The 20,650-nt window shown below is 47.2% G+C and overlaps 2 protein-coding genes across 18 annotated transcripts in view; one reads left to right on the plus strand and one right to left on the minus strand.

Annotated features, from left to right (window-relative positions):
- Nucleotides 1-11,568, minus strand: part of RALA (RAS like proto-oncogene A) — a 35,342-nt gene extending 23,774 nt beyond the window's left edge. For 7 of the 15 annotated variants that reach the window (XM_084857821.1, XM_084857833.1, XM_084857822.1 and 4 more), the window contains exon 1: nt 1,646-1,840. The gene's annotated coding sequence lies outside the window, so the exon portion shown is untranslated. Of the gene's footprint in view, nt 1-1,274; nt 1,462-1,645; nt 1,841-6,656; nt 6,816-10,593 lie in introns of those variants that run through there. The other 8 variants (XM_084857832.1, XM_084857835.1, XM_084857831.1 and 5 more) reach the window with 7 other exon arrangements.
- A 154-nt stretch (nt 11,569-11,722) lies between these two features.
- YAE1 (YAE1 maturation factor of ABCE1) lies at nt 11,723-16,420 on the plus strand. 3 transcript variants are annotated; one of them, XM_084857820.1, is made up of 3 exons: nt 11,723-12,330; nt 13,847-13,968; nt 14,957-16,420. In XM_084857820.1, exons 1-3 carry the CDS (start codon nt 12,322-12,324, stop codon nt 15,372-15,374), a joined length of 549 nt encoding a protein of 182 aa, XP_084713946.1. In that variant the 5' UTR covers nt 11,723-12,321; the 3' UTR covers nt 15,375-16,420. The 3 variants fall into 3 exon arrangements, with proteins under 3 accessions (XP_084713946.1, XP_084713944.1, XP_084713945.1); XM_084857818.1 differs by having other exon boundaries at nt 11,723-12,284; XM_084857819.1 differs by having other exon boundaries at nt 11,723-12,284; nt 13,851-13,968.
- The last annotated feature ends 4,230 nt before the right edge of the window (nt 16,421-20,650 follow it).

Below are 20,650 nucleotides of genomic sequence, written 5' to 3' on the forward strand. Positions count from 1 at the left end.
CTGGTACACATAGCTTGTTTCTGCTCAACAAAATAAAACTTCTAAAAAGGATAGGCAAGCCTTTTAAAGTATGAATGAGTAGGTCAGGTGTATTCAAGGTAACAAATGTATTAAGTTATCTTGGTTATTTGCCAATGTAGCTCCTTACTATAAATGTTGAAAGCCTTTGCAGATATAACAAACTGAAGTCCAGTCTATAGATAAGATGTTTTACATCTCAAATTGCATAATCCACAAACTGCTCAAAATAGCTTACCCAAACTTAAATGAGGTGAACCAGATTTAAGGCTCCAAATTACATGTCTAAGGTCAACAAATTTAAGTAATCTTTAAAACTTTATGCACCTTGACAATATTTGTATTTTGATCCCAGCCACCCTGTCTGCATGATGGCTTTGGCTTAAGTGAAGCAGCTTAACACACTGCAAACCTATCTGCAATCTAGTCTCAGGTAAGTCCAGTTGAACTCATTGAGGCTTGCTCCCAGGTAAGTGGGTGTAGGATTGCAGCTCAAGTAGAACAGCAAAATGGGGCTCTTCAGGAAGTTCTGTTTCCCTAGAAATAGGATATTTATTCACAGAGGATGCCACCTGAGCTACTACCATCCTGACCCCAATAGTCAAGCTCTCAATATGCAACAGAATACTAGTCTTCGTTTGGGTGACAACACAGTGGGGAAAGAACAAGCAGGAAGTTTCCCCTGCAGTTCCTCTGGACAAGCATACCTTTGTCTCAGCCAGAGACCTAGGACCTGTGTTTGCATTACAGAAATTTAACCCTAGAATATCGAGCAGCCAAATAGGCTGGATCGCTTTCAAGAGGATCAAACGAATTCATAGAAGAGAAGCCTATAAACAAGTATCAGCCATCATCACTAGAGAGAACCTCCATGTTCGGAGGCAGTGTGCCTGACCCCAGATGCACGAAGCAGACCACAGAAAAGGGCGCTTGCCTTCCCGCCCTGGGTGTGAACCTCCCAGAAGCACCCGGCTAGTCGCTGCTAGAAAGAGGCCACTGCCCTCGATGGGCCCTCGGCCTGATCCCGCAGGGCCCTTCTTTGTTCTCAAGAGCGCCACGCACACTGCGGTCCGGCCGCCCCCGCGGGCCAAGGGCAGCACCCGGACCACCAGCCTGGCTTCAAGGGCAGGACGGGCTTCCAGGCAGGCCCAGCACCTCTCCCCGCTGCAGAAGTTCAGCACTGCGGATGGGCAGCGGAAGGCGCCGAGGCCAGCGGGCGGGCGGCGCGCAGCCGGAGCCCCGAGCCCCCTCCCCACCTCGGCGCGCAGCCGGCCGCCGGAGCCCCTGCTCCGCCCCAGCCGGCTGGGCAGCCCCGCAGACCGCAGCGACGCCGGTCGCGCCCAGCCAGCACAGCGCAAGAGGGAGCGTCGCGGCGGCCGTCCGGAGACGCGGGGAGGCGCGCGGGGAGACGAGCGGCGCGGAGAACCGCCGCCTTCCTCAGGCGGGAAGGCCCCTGCGGCCTCCGCGCTGGCGCTAGGCCCCTTTCCGGCGCAGCCCGCCGCAGGCCGGCAGCCCGCCTCCCCCCGCGCCGCGCTCGGCGGCGGACAAGCGCCCCGGGCACCCCCGCGCGGCCCCGGCCGGCTCGGGAGGCGCCGCGCGGAGGTCTCGGGCGGGCGGCACAGCTCACCTGCCGAGGAGGGCCCGGGCCCGCTCAGGGTAGGCCGGGGGGGCGCCGCGCCCGCGGCGGCGGGTGGTTGGGCGGGCGCTGACTGGGCCGCGCCTGCTGCGCTGCAGCTCCGGGCCGGCTGCGCTATGCGGCGGCGGCGGCACCTCCGTTGCTCGCTGGCGGACGCGCCCCCGTCAGCCGCCCGGCTCCTCCTCCTCCTCCCAGGAGAGAAGGAAGAGGACGAGTAGGGGCGAAGGCGGCGGCGGGCGGGGCCCAAAGCGCGCCTTCCGAGGGGAGGAGCCGGGGAGCGGGCGGGACCCGCAGGGACAAAACGTGGGAAGGCGCGGCTCTCGGGCTCACGCGCCCGGGGATGGGCTGGTCGCTCACTTCCATGGGAAAGAGATAGAGTGACGCGCAGGCTGGTTTTAAATTGAAAGGCGCTATTGGCTGTGATTCTCGGAAGGAGGCAGGGTGGTGTCACTCTAACGCTGCAAACTCTATGGTGAACGCCCTTTGCTGTATATAGGAAAGTAAGAGGCCTTCAGGATCGTACGGAAGGCCAAAGCGGTTTAGGGTGCAGGCCTATGCATGCTTAGACAGAGAAAAGGCCTACAACTCCCAGCATTCCCCAGCCAGCCCTAAACCTCGGGGGGGGGGGTTCAGCGGGGGCACCCCCTAGGTTCCTAAGTCCATTATTCCATCCCTCTGTTCTGTGTACCGTAACCAATTCGATTTTTCATGGTTAAATAGAAAGTGCGTACTGACTTGGGTGGATCGTTGCAGGTTCAATTATCCCACAACAGCGCCTTTGTAATTTGGTTAAGCTACTGAAAAAATACATAAATATAAAAAGTATAGCCTTGGGATGTGTAGTGCAGCAACAGGCTGGAAAGCTGAGTAAGTTGTAGCCTAGTAATTAAGGCATAGATCTCTAATCCAGAGTTACTACTGGTTGGTATACAAGTTGTTGCTCTACTGTGAATAAATAGTCCAACAGGTGGTTGCAAATACTGAATAAAATGTTTTGGGGCACAGTGGTAAAGCTGAAGTAATTAAGTACTGGAACACAGGAAACTGCCTTACACCAGTGACACTCTTGTTCCATCTAGCCCAGTATTTTCTATGCTAACTGACAGCAGCTCTCCAGAGTTTCAGGCAGTTTTCGCCAGCCCAACCCAGACAAGTAAGGAACTGAACCTGGGTTGCTGTCATGGAAAGCTTGTGCTGTACCACTGAGCTATTGTCCTGTACTAATTTCAAATTACCAGTCATATTTGGGGGGCACAAAGTGAAAAAAAAAAGAGGCATTTATCAAAATATCCCCACCTGCCCGCCTGCCCACCTCTAACAAGCGATGACAAAAAGTGTTACACAGCCACCCTTCTTTCTTTTTTTGGCAAGTCCATTGCCCTTGCTGAGTATTTGTTATATCACTGCTCCTCCTTTGTTTTTTCACCTTTGTTTCCCATCCACCTTCAAGTGCTTTGTTTTCCCTTTCTCTGGCTCTGATGCTACTGCTTCTCCTTTCATTTCCTCTAAATAGGGTGGGCAACTGTGGGAAGTCTGGGAGCCAATCCTGCCCCTCAGGCTGCACTTCATGGGGCACCACACAATTCATGGGGTACAGCCCCACCAAAAAAAAAATAAAGAGGGGAAACACCAGTTCTAGGGCGTGCTATAAGGGTTAATTTTAACTTGTTCGCAAGATAAATTCAACCTTTTGACACTCCGTAGCCACTATGGACACATTTTTTTCCCCTTTTATCAGTTAGGGGGATGGTGGGCAACAAGGGCCTCACCAGAGGACGCATGTGGCCCGTGTCCTGCATGTTCTACACCCTTGCTCTATAAGGATGGAAGCAAAGTGCTGCAGTCCCATGCTGTACATCTTGTATCAGCTGTGTGTTGCATCTTAAATGATATACTAGTGGAATCAGAGGGCTTGACCCCTGCACTGATGCACAAGATTTATGTGACCTGTCTGCATTAGTACAGTTGCAGCACATAAGACATTACATGGATCAGAGGTAAATGGAGAGTGGCTGGGTTAGTCACAATCCTAAAAACACTCACAGGGGTGATTCCATCTACTGCTCACACCGCACTATTTGCATCCATGAAATTCTTCACGCATAGAAATGTAAGTCAAAACCATCGTGTTAGTCTGAGCCACACCGGTTCAAATGGGAGGATGTCAGTGGCAATACAACAGGGGTAGACAACCTGGTGTCCTCCAGATGTTTTGGAGTACAACTCCCACAACAATCACAAGCCTGACAAAACTGACTGAAAGATAGGATCACGACCAAGCAAGTCCAGTTTAGAGTTTTGACTAGATGAGTCAAGGACAGTATTGAGAATAGATCCCTGCATGGTTGCAAAGTCATTCTGGTCCAGTAGACAATCACAATACAGGATCAGCCACATGGCACCTGTGAGGGCACAGTTCCTTGCCAGAATTAATAGTACTTGAACAGTGTCGCATGTTGTATCTGCAGCTGTGTGTCTGTCTTAAAAGGGAGAGTGAATCATAATGCTAGGAAATGCTACCAACCCTAAGCATGATTGACTGCATTTTAGCAGCACCGTTCAGTGGAAATGCCTCTCCACGAACAGAAAACAGCAGATGTCTAATTTATACAGATTATTTTAGAACAATGTATGTGCCCTCAGGAGCTGTCACCCTCTCTATCAAAAGAGGAAATGTGTATGTGTAGCATGTGTGTAACATATACTCACAAGTGTGCATGCATATATATATAAACACAGTGTGTATATATATAGTCGGGGCCAGAAATATTGGAACAAGGATAATTGTTTTGGCAGTTGGCCTCTACACCGACCACACTGAAGTTGAAAGGAAACACACCCAGATGGGAGCCAAGTCAGGACTTTCAGCTGTAGTTCAAGGGGTTTGACAAAACTGGGGCACTAACCATTCAGGAAGGATAGCCAGTGGCATACACACACACCCATCGTTGGGGCCTCATAAGTAACGGAACGAATGGCTGACAAGCAGCTGCATGGCCAGGTGTGGCCTGTTTCCTGGGTGCCCCATGACCAATCAAGCAGATAAAAGGCCTGGAGGTGGTTCTGAGTGTTACATTTCCACCTGCTCAGCCCAATAGAGCATGCTTTTCACTTACTAAAGACTGAAGGCAGAAAGACCCACAAAGAAGCAGCAGCTGAAGGCAGCTGCAGTAAAGGCCTGGCAAAGCATCTCGAGGGAGGAAACTCAGCATTTGGTCATGTCCATGGGTTCCAGATTTCAGGTAGTCATTGACTGCAAAGGATTTTCATCCAGGTATTAAAGGCGATCCTTAAGTTTGAAATGATGTTGCTTTGTTCCATTACTTATGAGCCACCAATGATGTGTGTGTGTGTATGCCACTGGCTGTCCTTCCTGAATGGTTAGTGCCCCACTTTTGTCAAACCCCTTGAATTACAGCTGAAAGTCCTGACTTGGCTCCCATCTGGGTGTGTTTCCTTTCAACTTCAATGTGGTGGTGTACAGAGGCCAACTGCCAAAACAGTTATCCTTGTTACAATATTTCTGGCCTTTTGTGTGTGTGTGGGGGGGGGGGGGTGCTGCTGCACAAGAAAGATTTTTTAATGAAACATTTTTCCATTCATTTAAATCACTAATGTACCCTGAAGTGAAGTTACAGTCTCAAATTGTGTACTCCTTGGTTGGATGTTGTGGTTTATATCAGCAGGAGAGATTTCTAAAGAAACAAGTATCTGGGGCTTTAGGCACTGTGATTTGAAACTGAACAGGGTTTTCCCCAAGCACTTTCACATCCTCTTCAACTCAAGCAATATGGAAAATTTGTGAGGGGGGGGGGGTTGTTTTTAAGGATGGTCATAATAACCTTCAGTTTTCTTTTAGCAATAAACTGTTGTGATGTATACTTTTTTTGTAGCAAATGTCCCCTAAAATACTTTTGTATTGGTATTCCTACCCATTGTCACAGCTTCTTGGCGGCATGATCTGGAAGATTCTGCTGTGGCCCTTGTTGAAAGAAGAATGGTGTTGCTTAGGAGCATCACATGCTGACATGTTAACTCCCCCAAAGCAGTTGGCAAGAGCAAAATCTGAATTCAGATTGTGTCACATAATGGTCTCATTTCCCTACTACAGAACAGAATTCATGGCATGTCTAGCTTCTAAAGCAAGGTTGCGGAATCAATTCCCACCCAGAACAGAATAGTTCTGTTCTCCACTTCCCCAAGTGGTAGAAGTTCCAATGTGACAAGACTGGTTTCCTTGTGAGCCCTATGTTTTTGTAATAAGAGGATTTATACAATATGAGGGAATAGGGGAACTTTCAGCTGACACATGAAGGATAGCAGGATGGGTGCTGGCTGGTTATGTCTGAACATGACACTGGTCATGTTCAGACCTAAGGAGACCTCCTCAACCAAGGAGACCTCCTCAACCAAGGAGTCCCTTGGGCCCAGCACATACTGGGGTCTGTCAGCATACTCTGACAGACACCAGAAGGACACCACCACAGAAGATGCAGCATCCACGGAGTCTGCAGAGGTGGGAAACTGTGCACCCCAACTGGTCACACTCCTCAGCTCCAGATCCTCCCCAGTCCCCTTGGACCTGAGAAACACAGATGACAACGGGTCTGACTTAAGACCAGACCAGAAGGCATAGCACGTCTCCAGTGCAAGGTCTTATGAGTCCTACTTGGAAAAGGAATCGTGAGGCTAAGTATACTCTGAATCCTGGGCAGCAGAGGAAGGTGTAACACCTCTTCCATGCTTCCTGGATATTGCTAATGCAATGCTTCCTTCTGCTCAGTTTGTTCCGATTCCTTGGCTGGATAGCAGTGCTGCAGCTCCACCAACCTTCCCACGGCCCTGCTCTTTGCCCTGTTGGACAGCTCCCCAGCCTGAACAAGAAGAGAGGCTCTAAGCTCTGTGTTAGTGGGGACGGGCCAGCATTCTATAACCATGACACAGAGACAGAGAGTGTCCTGTCCCTGAGGGCCATCCACCTAATCCCTGAAGGTGTGGGTACCTGGAGCAGGACCACAGCTGACAGTCTCCAGTCAGTCAGGTTCACATGGGAGTAGGCCCTTTTTTTCAGGCAGGTTGAAGCCCACCCAGGTATCACTTCACGTTGTAGAGATGGGTGTGATCCGAGGCTTTGTCAGACAGACTTTGGCTGATTTCCCCCCTGGAGAATAAACATTGTCTGTTTGTTTCAAAATGCCTGTCCCCCGCTTCTGCTTCGAATGCAGAGTTGCAATAAGATATTTAGAAACACAAAGTATTATTTATTTACTGCATTTTCATCCTGCCTTTCAGGCAATTATTGTCTCCCAACATGTCTCACATTACTTAAAAGAGAAAGAGAGAGAGGCCTTGCCATCAAGCTTGCAAACTAAAATGACAAGACACACAAAGGAGAGAGAGCAGTTTTTCAAGGCCAGAACAAGGTGGTGAGCTCTAAATGCACTTCAGCTAGGCAGATCTTGCCTTGCCAGTGTTCTGCTTGAATAATCAGCTGCAAATAATAAAATAGCTGCAGGAATCCACCCAGTCAGTAAAATCAAGCACTATTTTCTTCCAAAAGTGTGGTGGGAAAATAACATCTTAACAGACCTTTTCAAAGACTAAAAAGACTTGATGGGCTTCCCTAAGGAAGTTTATCACTGTGGCGCCACAAGAGAAAAAAGTATTGCTCTGTGAAGCTAAGTTCCAATGGGAAAAGCATACAGAACAAGGTATAACTTGGGCAAGGAAACTAATAGAAAGCTTTTCTCATGCCTAGAATCAAGAAACAGAAGTGCTGTGACTAAAGGTCAGAAGTACTAATGGGTTGCCTAATAGGCTTGCCTTGCCAATACTGGCTAAGTAGGCACAATTGAAGGAGTAAGCCTTCGCCTGAGGCAGTAAGTAACCTGAAGCCAGCCTTGTCCTCTGGGATTAGGCCTGCCATGCTTACTTAGACATGAAGGCTGCAATCCTAAGGCCCCTAGCCATAGCCTAGGTTGGTTCCCGGAGAACCTATCTCCACCCCCTCGCACGCCGCCTCATAGGCAGCACGGATTGGTCCCGTGCTCTCCACTCAGAAGAACAGCGCGGAGCAGGAGAAATGGGGTGCTCCTGGGGCCGGCCCAGGGTGTGGAAGTTAGATGTGCCGGTACAATACATCCTATGTGTCGTGTGGCTGCCCTTTCCTGCACTCCAAGGCCTCACAGCTAGACAGCCAAAATCAGCTGTCTAGCTGCGAAAGCTGGGTGGTGGGAGCAGGGAGGAGATCCGCTCCTCACCACTCCTCCTGACCTGCACTGGATAGGTGGTCATCCCCAGGCTTGGAGGGGACCTTCAATCCACATAGGATTGCTCCTCATGTCCCACTGAGCACAGTGGGCCTTACTCCTGAGTAAACATGCAAAGGATTGGGCCAGATGAGTTCAAGGACAGGCAATGCTATAAAGCTATAGACTTTTTCACATTGACAATCATTGTTTTCTGCCCTTTAAATATCCCAGCACAGGATTTTGAGGAAAATTCATTAAAATGATGTAATTGTCACAAAGAATCAATCCCAATACAGATGCTCCTAAGTTGTTGCTAGGATATGCTAATCCTTTTGGCAGACTCTTGCTAAGTTGCAAGGAAATTGCTCCTGAAATCCCTGCTGGTGATGGGGAAAGTCTTAATAAACTGAAGCAACTACAACATATTGAAGAAAGCATTATTTTTCCACTCTGCTGCACTTAGCAAAACTGAAGAGTGCACCTTTCACCTGTAACAATAAACTGAACAGTTGAGCCAAGAGGAAGCCAGACTAAGGAATGGCCAAAAACCATTTGGAACAAAAATAAAATCATGCAGCTGCTAATTAACAATTGCACTGACTTTCTCCACAGCTGTTAATTAACTTCCATATCAACTTTATACTTGCAGTGCAAAAAATAATTTCTAAATGATTTTAAATTTTATTGAATTTTGACATTTTCAACAACACAAGAATCAATATTAACATAACCTAATATTAATATATAAATGCACATTAATACAGAAAAACCTAAGTAGGGGAGAAGGTATAAGAAAACAGGTGAGACATAATCCACTAAAAAATAAAGAGTTCACAGTTCAAACAAAAGAATTATGAGCTAGATAAGAGAAATAAAGCAAATGTAACTTTGTAGGGGACACATCTACATCTTCAGGGCATAGTCTGAAGGCACATGAGACAGCCACCGTGCTGAAACTAAGCAGGTTTGGGTCTGGTCAGTGCTTGGAGGGGAGACCACCTGGGAACCACATGTAGCCAATGAGTTCCATTATGGAAGTCAGGTGGGATATAAATGTAATAAAATAAATAGAACACAATCCTAGGCATGCCTACATCACAAGAAGGCCAATTGAGTTCAGTGGGCCTTAGTCCCAGGTAAGTTTGTTTAGGACTGCAATCCAATTATTATTTTTAAAGCTTGGCATATCATTAACATCCTCCCTACATTTTTCATCCTTCTGCTGATGTTGTTTACATTGCTCATCTCCATATGGTGTCTGACTGTATTTGTTGTCTTGGGTTTTACTGAGATGCCTTTTTTCCAATGAGTAAGCTGTTATTTAATATACTGTTGCTATTTCCCTTATTTCTAATCTGCATAGTTGTCTCTTGTACATTCTAATTAAACGGCAAATGGTGCTTCTTTAATGTCAGCCAAACAAAATAAAAGTGGACCCTTAGGACTGGGACAATGAACATTTATGTGAGGCTTAACAGTATAATCCCATGTCTACTCAGAAGAAAGACTCATTAAGTCCAATGGGACTTAGTCCCAGGTGTGTATAAATTGCACCCTGAATCATCTTTGAGCTCTGTTACACCAATTAAGTGAATGCTTAATACTCACAAAAGGTATCTATAAGGCAAACAAGCACTGTATTACAATCTGAAGGAAGCAAGTAGCTCTTTAAGAATCATCTGTGTAAAATCAACAAGAGTCCTGTAGCATGTCAAAGATTCTTGGTGCAAAAATGTGCCCTTCTTTGCATGGAAAAGTTCTGGAATGTGCCTCAAACTCCTGAGTATATTGTTGCTTTCACATTACATATTCAGAGATGCTCCGATTGCTCTTTAGGTCCCACGCATACAGGGCTGCTGACAGCTGCACTGCTCTGCTTCAACATCATCCCTTGCATAGCACAACCGAGCCACATGGGAGCTCAGAAGGTGTCCTCACTCCACAGTACCAACACGTTGCTTCTTTCATAGTGCTGGGTGAAGGGAACAATTTATTTATCTGTGTGTTCAAAACACAAGCAGCAGGCTTGTAAACAGCCATTTGCCTGATTGCCTACAGTAAGTCAAATTGCCTCCAGATAGCTGATCAGCCACAGAAAGTTGATTCTCTTCCTCTTTGAAGAGATTAACAACATAATCCTATACATATCTACTACTCGGAAATCCTAGAGAGCTTAATGAGGGCGGGTGTTTCTCCCAAGGCAGGGGTGTGTCTAAGATTGCAGCCTAAATTATTAACACTAAGTGTGTATTGGGAGGTCCACTAGTATAATGTGTTGTGGACTAGTAACATTTAAGGACTTAAAGGCTATAATCACAGAATTCACAGCTGCAGAAAAACATCTTTCATACTGTTAGAATACATTACCCACTCCCATCTATAGCAAGTATGGTTGCCACAGATGTTGCTGCCTTCCTTTACACCTAGGCTGGGTATTAGACGCATTAACCCACAGGAGCACCCAGAGGCCTCCAGTGAGTGAGTCCTCTCCTAAAGCCTTTTCCATGCCCCTCCTCTCCAATAATATGCCAAAAGGAGTAGATTGGTTTGGGACCAGTTGCTCTCCGAAGCCCTCCTGACCTGCACCCATCCATGCTTATAACTCATGGACAAGAATTTCTATTCCTGCTGGTATTACAGGACAGTGTTCCAATTTCTTTCAAATATCATAATTTTATGTATACGTACCAAGAAGACAGTCCCATCGAAGTGCAATTTACTTCCAAGTAATCATGCACAAGGTTGGGCTGAAAGTTTCTGACCTCTTTTCTTCAAAACCCACCTCTTCTTGGCAAAGGGTCTTGGAGTCACCAACATCTCTTCTGTAGCTTTCCAAACTCCAGGTTAGGGCAATATCTTTCATTATGCCAATTCAAGGTCACAAAATGGTATGCAGTCTTTCAGGTTCTCCAGAACTCTTAATCAGACAAGATGATACACAAAGCGAACACACACAAAAAAGGGGGGGGGGAGTGGCTGATGTTCAAACCATGGAGCTTGTCCTTAAGTTACATTCTAAAGGTGCAGTGTGGGAGGATGGTGCAAGCATTCAAATCAGCCTCTATCAGGTACTCAAATGGTTTCAGGTTCTGCCCAGGACTCTCCCATGAGCTGCTGGGAGAAACAAACAGTGGTTGAAATAGAAAATCCAGTTATTAGTCATAACCATCTCACAGGTTCCTAGTAGTTGGAGGGGATACTTTGTTTATCACCTTGCCTGATGAAGGGTCCTGGAGAACTCAAAAGCTTGCACGCCGTCTTACGACCTTGAGTTGGCCTAATAAAGGTATTGCCCGTAGATTTTGGACTTCATCAGACCTCATCCAACTTGCGTAAGCACACCTCTTTATGGCACAAAATCCATATCCTCACTTATGTTAAGTAGGGAACACTTTTTTTGTATCAAAACCTCAAAATGCACACGGCCAGTGAAACCATCGCCGTAAGAGCAACTAACCGCATCGCCTCACCCTTCTAGCAGTGGGTGGGTCTACAAAACTCATTTCGGGGCATGAAGATTCAACATCTGACGCCTCTGCTATCTTGAAACGGGCAGAACTGGGCTGCTGCCCGCTGGCTGCCCGCTGGCTGCCCGCCCGCCTCGAAAATCCGCCAGGACGGGCAGTCGCGCCGCCGCCATCTTTCGTCCCGCCCCACAGGGGAAAGGACCGAGGGAAAGGCGCTCCAGCCCGCGCGCAGGCGCACGGCGCTCCTTCGGCTGCAGCCCGGAAGCCGCGTCCTGGAGCCTCGCCGCTTCCGCTGTGGGCCGGGAAGGGCCGTGAACGCTGTAGGTTCCGCCCCCCCCCCCGGACTTAGTAGGGGCGGGGTACGGGCGCTTGCGCAGCGGGAGCGCGGCTCGGCTCGGCTCTCTCCGCGCTGGAGGGCGACGCCTCCCCCTTGAGAAGGCGGCTCTTCTTCCTCTCGGCCTCCCCCGGGAAGCCGCGCCGTCGCAGGCTCTAATGCCGCCACCTACCGAGAGACGGTAGCTCGCCCCGTTCCCCGGGAAGGCCCGGGGCCCTGCCTGCTCGCCGGCAAAAGTGGGGGATTGGGGCCCCTCCCTCTCAGGCCCGCTGCCGGCCCCCGCCGGGGCTGCTTCTCGGAAGGCCGCTGCGCACGCGACGCTTGCGCGCTCTTCCGCGCAACGCTCCCTTCGGCCGGCGTTCCTTCCCTGCGGGTGGTCGCCGGGCCGCTCAGGCCTCCCACCGTGCTGGAAGTCGACTGCTGCTGGCCGTAGGCCTCCCGGCGCGACGAGCGTAGCCGAAATGTCGTGGGCGCGATCTGCAGTGAGCCAGCACGGCGAGGAGGTCTTCGATGAAGAGGCGGATGAGATGGACGTTGCGCAGAAAGAATGGAAGCGCGCCATGGAGAAACGAGCCGCGGTGACTGGAGACGTTTCAGCTCGCTAACCGTTTGCTGATGCCTAGCGTGAGGGTTGCATGTTCAGCGTAGGGATGTCGGAGAATTTCTCCACGAATCTCCGGGATGCCGAATGCCAACGCATTGGGCCCCCCGAAATTGTTGGGGAAATTCGCCACCCCCCCGGGATGGGACTTACCTCTGTCAAACGTCCCTCTCAGTGGTGGGTTCCGGCGGTGTTTGGGCGGGGGTGGCAGCCGGTCTTCTGACCGGCTGCCACCGCCGCCATTTCCCAGTAAGGTGAAAAAAAAAACCAAAACGTGATAGGCTACGTAACGATTTATGTAGCCTATCACGGCTGACTTTGAAAAAAAAAAAACCCGTACGCAGCCGCCATTTGCATTCCTTATTTGGGCACGGGTAGTCTACATAAAGATTTACGTAGACTACGGCGAAAATTAGGGCAACGCTGCCATTTGCGTACGGGTTTTTTTTTTTCCCCAAAGTCAGCCGTGATAGGCTACGTAAAGATTTACATAGCCTGTCACCGCTGACTTTGAAAATCTAGCCGTGATAGGCTACGTAAATCGTTACGTAGCCTATCACCTTTTTTTTTTTTTTCAATTTACTTTTTTATTTCGTGGCTGGGGAGACAGGGCGTGACCCCTGGCCTGAATTTTGGCCGGGAGGGGCGGGGCACCTCCCCCCCCCGCCAAGAATTTCGGGGGGAGAAACGGAGCGCCTCCCCCCCCACGAAAACAGCTGCGGGACCAGGTAAGGGGCTTTCATCCATCCTTAGTTCAGTGCATCAGTTTTGAGGGAAGAACTAGCGACTGGAGGCCCCAGGCCATATCCGCCCCTAGAGGAGTTCCAGCTGGTTTCCCCCCTCCCACCCCCATTATTTATTTATCTATTTATTAAATTTACTAGTCGCCCACCTGGCTGGTCACCAGTTATCAGCCCAGAAGCAAGTAAGGTGCGTGGGTGGAGTAGTGCCTGTTGGAATGGAATATTCCATGATGGGGAATGGGGAGTGCCCTGGCCTGCTACTCTGTCCTCTCTGCAAAGTCACCCTTCTGTAAAACTTAGCTGCTGACCAAAGGATTTAATTACTTCAGTTTTGCAATTAAGCTGCAAATGCCTTTGTCGGGTAAAACTGACCTAGTAACCAACAAGAACAGTCTAATGGTTCGTTAACACCACCACATTGATGAGCCCACTGTAAAGTAATATACTGTGCTGAGCCATGCCCTGTAATCTAATATTTCATTCTCCTTTTTGTTGACCATTTGGAAAGAATAACTGTTTGTTTTACTTGTTCAGTCCATCCTGGTAGGGATGGCTGGCATAGTACACATTTGTTATATGGTTAAATGTCATGTAATGTGATAAGAAGACACTTTTTCATGAGGCTGTTTCTCCAGAGTTGCATCCCCACTTCTGTAAAACATCTCCATGCAAGCATTTTTAACATGCGTAAATGATACATTTTACTGTATTTTATGTATTTGAATAAGCTAGGCAGATGATGAATGCTATATCTTTTTCTACTCTAGTTCTAATGTGTTCCCTTTGTCACTTTAAGGAAGGCTATAGGGAAGGAGTTGAAGCTGGGAAGCAGCTGACACTTCAACAGGGTTTTAATCAGGGATATAAAGAAGCAGTAAGAGCGATGTTCTTCTGCGGCCAACTCAAAGGAACATTAAGGTAAGTTGTGAATCTGTGCAGTTAAATTTCCACAAGTTCTTACATTCTTTTGTTTAGTGCATAATGTGGAAGCACATTCTCCTGGGAAGTCTGCCCTTGGAGATCCCTCTGTGGTAAGGATGGGGAACCTCTGGCCTGCGAAGCGCCCCCCCCCCATCCAGGCAGTGGAGCCTTCTTGGATTCCTCCATGAATCTGCCCCCTAGAAGAACCCCACTGTTACTGTGATCAAAAATAAGAGGATTCCCTTGTGCACTGCTCCCCTCCCAGTTGGAAGGGTGAGTGGAGTGTAGAGGAATCTCCCTTATCATCTGTTGGAGTTAGCAGGGATGTGTGAAGCAGGGGACTCAGCTGGTACATGGAGGAGCCAATTCACCCAGTGTCAGCCAGTTCTTCCACTGGGAACTGCAAGAGGCAGTGGCAGAATCCATTTGTGTGCTGTGTGCCATCTCCATTGGAACATCAATCAGTGCAGGATGCAGATCTCTGTGCCTCTCTGTCCCAAGAAAGGCAAAATGGTGGGGTGGAGGTGATGATGTCAGTGGCTCTGGCTACACCCATTAATGCATCTAGCCCATGAGGGGCATTTCGGAGTTTGCACAGTGGGAGGAGAAAACTTTCATTTCATTACAAGCTCATTTAAAATTCTGAGCTGTTAGAAGACACTGTCATTGCTTTTACATTATCCACTACAGCCATGGGCACTAAGAACCCAATCATTCCATGAAAAAATAACCTGAGTATGTGAGGCATTTGCTAGAAAGGAGTAGTTTCTGTTCTAAAAGATAGCTTATGACTAGGGCCATGGTGATTTCTAAGCTTTTCATGTAGCGCTTCAAACTGGAATACAAAGCTTGTTCTATGTTAACTTTCTGCCCTAGCATGCTAAATGTGAATGGAAATATGATGGGGGTGGGGGTGATCTTTTTCAGCACTGTCTTTTTTTTGCATATGGTCTCAAACATCCATATTTATAATACTTTTTTATAGCGCGCTCTCATCTTGGTGTTGTCACAGTGGAGGCAGATCTGCAGTGCTCTGTGAGATGACTGACTTGCTGAATGAATTAAGAAAATATGAAGACTATGTGCTTAAGAATCTAAACTGTACCCATTCACAGCCCTCTGTTGGAGACTTGCTGGAAACTGTTGAAGACTTGGACCTTGGAGTCTTAACTGAGGAACAGTTCAATGGAACTACAAGTGGAAGAATCTGTGAAAATGGCATTGAGTTAAGCAGACAGTGTTATAGAAATGACAGCAGGACTCATTCTTTCCGAGGGGAATGTTGTAGAAGGACAAAAGAAGGCACAGATTCCAGAAGGCCAACCCTTACTTGGCTGAAAGGAAAAACAGTCAGCTTAGTAGAGCGATTAGGTTTGCCCTCAGACATAGTTGAACACATCTAGCTTTTGCAAAGTTAATTCAGTGTGTGAAATAGGATTTATCTGGGGAGAGTACCTCACTAGCTTGTTGCTGAAAGGCAGAGATCTTGCATTCAGATATTGCTTAATAAATTACCTTTTATGTATGTGGTAGGAAGAATCCTGTGGTAGTATATGGACATGAGCAGCCAAAATGGTCAAGGGATTGAAGCAATTCCCCCATGAGGAATGTTTACAACTTTGGAGGCGCTTCTGCTTAAAAGGGTAAGGGGAGACATGGAGGTGTATAAAACTATGCATAGTATGGAGAAGAAGGGTTTTTCCTTCTCTTAATATGCTAGAAGTTTTTAAGTCAGTTGCCTGATCAGTCAGGGACACCATTTTAGTCCCAATAAGTTTTTAATCGATTAAACCCTGCAGCAGTAAGTTCCTTTCTGCTGAGATAAAACACTATACATTTTATTGTTCTGGGTTTTTACTGGACCCAGAGATCTTAAAGTCATCAGTTACTAAGAATTTCTCACCAAGATCATCCATAGAGCCCATCTGGAAAATCTAGTACTTGTTTTATGCCATCCAACTACATAAACTCTGCCATGTATTCAGATTTGAATTACAGACTTTACCAAACAGCACAAATTTCCATCTTACAGAAAAACTATACTTTGCCCAGTAGCTACCCACCCTTGCTTCTGGAAACTTTTGGATGCTTCCAGCCTAGTGTGGCTAAATGAAAAAACAGCTCCTGCATTTTTAATAGTTGTATACAAGAGGAATTTCAGCAGGTGTAGCTTGTCATGTAAGGTATATCTGCTGAAATCCCATCTTACGTACCACTATTAAAATTGCAGGAGCCCTGTACCAAGCCTACATTTTGTTCTGGTCAACATTCACTATAAAAATAACTGCTATAAATTTGGAGATCCTATTAAACCCACAGTTTAATAAGATAATCTATGGCAGCGTATCTAGTACTTGCAGTTTGACTTGTCAAATCTCCACATTCAAATTACTTTTCATGCTTACAACAAAATGTAACCTTTTCCAATAAATTTTAAGCTGAATCATCAGTGTTGTGTAGTTGCTCCAACTTATTTTGGGAAGTCTACCAACTATTGCACAGAGGAAATAGCAAATAGAAAACTACATCTCATTATACTGAGACTTTCACCCCCTTCTATGTCATTAATTGAAGTTTTAGGATTAGCTATGGAATATTCTCCCCTCCCCCCCCCGTCCCTGTGAAAGTTTCCAAGCCAAATGAAAATGTTTTTTCTGCATTACTCAAAAGTTTCACAACTCCAGGACTTTGCAAGCCAACGCTACTCCTGGTTGGTTTCAACTTGTACATCTGTGGAGCTTTCTTCAGCGGTTCCGTCTGTGCTTTGCATGACTTCGTCAGCTTTTTGTTTGGTAGCTTTCTTGAAAATTGCTCTCATGAGAACTGGGACAGACATGCACCTAAGGAGGAGGGGACTTAGAGTCATAAATACTGAAAGAATGTGTAATTCACTAATATAGCCTGGCTGTCCCACACAGAGGACCAATTTACAAATAAATTTGCACTTATCACTTTCTCCAAGAAAAGTAAAGCTATGCTTGAGGATGTGCATATGCTGTATTAAAGAAATCCCTAAGATTCTATGCTAGCTAAAAACTACACCCTGCCATTTGTGTAATATAGCATATTTGCTTATTTTGCATTTCTCAGTCAAGAACAGCAACGAACTAACTGGGGCATTAAAGCTCTGTGCCAACCACCCTAACTTCTGGAAATGTTACCCATTCCTTCATCTCTGGCTTGATGGTGCAGGGCATTTCCTCTCCACTTTTGCAGTCTAGAGAAGATAAGGGGGGTATAACAGCATGCTTATGCCAGTGTAGATAATTCTTCTAGAACAGGGATCCTCATACTTTTGGGGCATGTATCACATGCTGAAATTTGACATGTGCCTGCGGTTGTGAGCACAGCCATAAAGTGGCTGCCACTAGGGTCTAGATAGACCAAAGACCAGCAGCTTGCTCAAGAAGCAAGTACAAAGCAAAGGTTGGATTTGATCCCCCCACAAAGCAAAAGAAAATACTTATTTCACTGAAGGGGTGAAATAAGTATTACTTATAACCCCTGAAACAGGCACCCCCCCAGACAATGCATGCCCAAAAAAACCAGACATACAATGCAAGGGTTGGGAGTTATAATGAATGAAAAACATTCTTTGCTTCGTTTTCAGCTCACTTCACACGTAACTGATATGTAGACCTTAGACTTTGGGGGCAGTCAAATTCATTTTGAATCGCCTCAGAGAAACTATTCTTCACCTCAGATAAATCCTGAATTACTCCAAAGCGGCCCACTTTAATTCTGAATTCAGGGTTTGTCCAAAGCGGTTGCACACCCCTTGTGTAGCTATGCCGCTGTGTTATTCTAAGCAGATGATAAATATTCCAAAATGCAGCAGCTTCTTCTGTACCCATCTTCCATGTGAAAGTGAGCCAACAGTCAAGACTCTGGGGGCCTTAAAGTATTGCCAGAGTAACTAAACCTGAACTGCTATGGTTTCCTTGACTTTCCAATGAAGTGATTGTATAGGTACAATTTGCAACTTAATTTTATTCAGTATTACTAAAGAATGAACATATCAGACTGGCTAAATCCCCTTGCAAGAAGTGCGATGGTCCTCTTAAAAATTACAGACGCATCCTTTGAAATTCACCCCCTTTGAAGACAACACTGAATTTCCCCACAATATTTGTTTCCATTCAAAACTGCAGAAAAATTCCTATTAAAAAAGGAAACCTGTGTTTTTATCTGTATGAAGCACCTTATATTATCTGGGTGTTGTGGAAAGATTTTTGGAAAACAAGTCAGTCCATACCCGCAGGCTTACAATTTAACAGACAAAGTGCAAAGGAGGAAAGGGACGGGACAGGAAGAGGAAAACTTTGTTCTAGCATTAATGAGTAGTGTCACCTACCGCTTCACAACTCTTGTGAGATAATCATTGCTGCAGTTTAAGGCTCCATCTTCAGAAAGTGGAAATAGAGTACACTGAATTTCCCTTGAGCTCAAAACATTGATCAGCACTGAACAGAAGAGAAGAAAGAATGCTGTTGTTCTAGCAGTGACAATTAAATGTAATTAAAAATGACAAAATCTATTAAAATCCTTAAACATGACTAATAATCTTTGATCCCCACCTGCTGAAATCAAGTTTGCTTAGTGGAACCTTTACACACATTCATGCTCATCTCTTGCTGACTGTGGGTTGGATCCAGATTTGGGGCTGGTGGAAGCTGTGTTTCCCAACCCCTTCTCCGCACAGCAGCCCCTCCAGCCTCCTGAGAATGTTAGAAGGTTGGGGGACCTTTCTGCCTGGGGTGAGCTGTGGTGCAGGGGAGAGGGGGACCCCCCCAAACTTGAAGGAACCTTCTGAGAGTGGAGTCCTCTTAACTGAAAAGAGATCTTTATCCAACCCCATGTGAGTAAATGAGCCATGACAGATAAATCACTATAGACCAAAGTTTCATATCACCCAACATTGGTTCAGGCAATACTTTCAAAAGCAGTCCATTCACAGATGTACAGGTTATCAAACATTAAATTGACATTTGAATGAGTTCCAAGCTATTCATGATCAACCCAATGGCTATTAGTCTTGATGGCTATGTGCTATCTCCAGTGCCAGAGGCAGTGAGCCTATGTACACCAGTTGCTGGGGAACATGGGACGGAGGGTGCTGTTGCGGTCGTGTCCTGCTTGTGGGTTCCTGGTCAACAGCTGGTTGGCCACTGTGTGAACAGAATGCTGGACTAGATGGACCCTTGGTCTGATCCAGCATGGTTCTTCTTATGTTCTTACGTTCTAACTCAGTCCAAAAATATGAAAGTCTTGTGAGGCACAGAATACTTATGTAGGCAGCAGCATCTTTTGTGAGGTAAATGGCACTGTATCTTTCTCAGCTTCTTGTTTATTAAAAACATCACAATTCATCAGGGATGTAGGTTTGAGACAATATCATAGTCCCATGGTAGTCAAATACTAGGCCTGTGTTTTGACCTCCCCCTCCCACGATCCCACTCGGAAGCCGCTTTAGTACTTCTGAAGCGGGCCCAATTAAGCTCGGGATGATTTGGACCCCCCTCACCTGCCTTGGCCTACGAAGTTGAAGTGGGATTCGGACATCCAAATCCTGCTTCGGCCCCCACAACATGCTGCCTGGCCCCCCAGCTCCTTAACTGGGCACTTCTTCCGTGGGGGGGAGCTGCCACTGCCAGGGCAGCCGCTGCAGGGGAAGGTGGTGCCTGTCTCAGCCCACCAACCGCCGACAGCCCTGAGGGCAGGAGTCACCTCCAATTGCGCTCTCTCCCTTCCTAGCAAGGAGGGTAGGGTGCGTGGTTGGAGGCCAACTCCTGCCTCTGCTCAAGCCTTCATGGGTTCTTTGGTTGCAAGGAGCTCATGAAAGGCTTGAGTGAGGCCAGCAGCAGCAGCTTACAATGAGGGCGGGCTGCTGCCGCTGCTGCCACCACCACCAGCTCTTAGGTCCTCTGGATGCACACCAGCACCTGTCTTGTTCCGGGGAATGGAGGGAGCCATTTTTCCCCGTTTTTGTACCACGGCTGTGCCCACAAGTGGCAGAGCCGTGATTTTTCTGTTTCAGTCCATGGAGGTAGATGTGCTCTGTGATTGGATGGTGGGTTGATTTTTGCAGAGCAAATCCACCATACAAAGTCGCAAAGTTCCCTTTTTTATTTTATAAATCCTTGTTTTACCCAGTCCCCATAGCACACGCTTTCTTCTCAGCTTCATTCTGCCAAAGGACAGTGGGAAGGGTTAAGGCTTTCTCTTGCTCCCAGCAACCATAGCAGAGGAAGAATAGGACTGGAGCAAAGAGAGAAATGCCATGGAGCTTCCCTCTTCACTCCCATCACATCCTGCTGCTGCCACTGCCACCATCATTGCACACAATGACAGCTCATCAGGGCAGCTGAATTATCAGGCGGCTCACGCACCCCAGTGGATCATGCACCGCACTTTGAAGACCACTGCTCTAGCCAAATAATGTTCAGACAGCCCTCTCCACTTCAGTAACATCACCTCTCTCACAACACAGCAAAGCTCACTCCCTCCTCCTCCCTCTCCCCTTCCCTTGCCTCTCCCAGCGGCCACATCTCTCTCAAATTGATACATTTGGTGCCTCCATGTCCTCTCGCCTTCCCCTCTCCCTCTTCCTCCTGCCCCACCATGTGATCTTTCAGAAGTTGATACATTTTGGAGACAGCCTGTCTTGGCTGCTCAGATG

The sequence above is a fragment of the Heloderma suspectum genome, chromosome 5, assembly GCF_057233095.1.
Source record: "Heloderma suspectum isolate Gila_16-S chromosome 5, 16-S_ref, whole genome shotgun sequence".
NCBI lineage: Eukaryota > Metazoa > Chordata > Lepidosauria > Squamata > Helodermatidae > Heloderma > Heloderma suspectum.

Bases quoted from the DNA above. Each gene is read 5' to 3' on its own strand.
- YAE1 (XM_084857818.1), top strand. From the start codon at position 12,168: ATGTCGTGGGCGCGATCTGCAGTGAGCCAGCACGGCGAGGAGGTCTTC. The intron at 12,285-13,846 runs GTGACTGGAGAC...TGTCACTTTAAG, and splicing joins CCATGGAGAAACGAGCCGCG to GAAGGCTATAGGGAAGGAGT. The intron at 13,969-14,956 runs GTAAGTTGTGAA...ACTTTTTTATAG, and splicing joins CAACTCAAAGGAACATTAAG to CGCGCTCTCATCTTGGTGTT.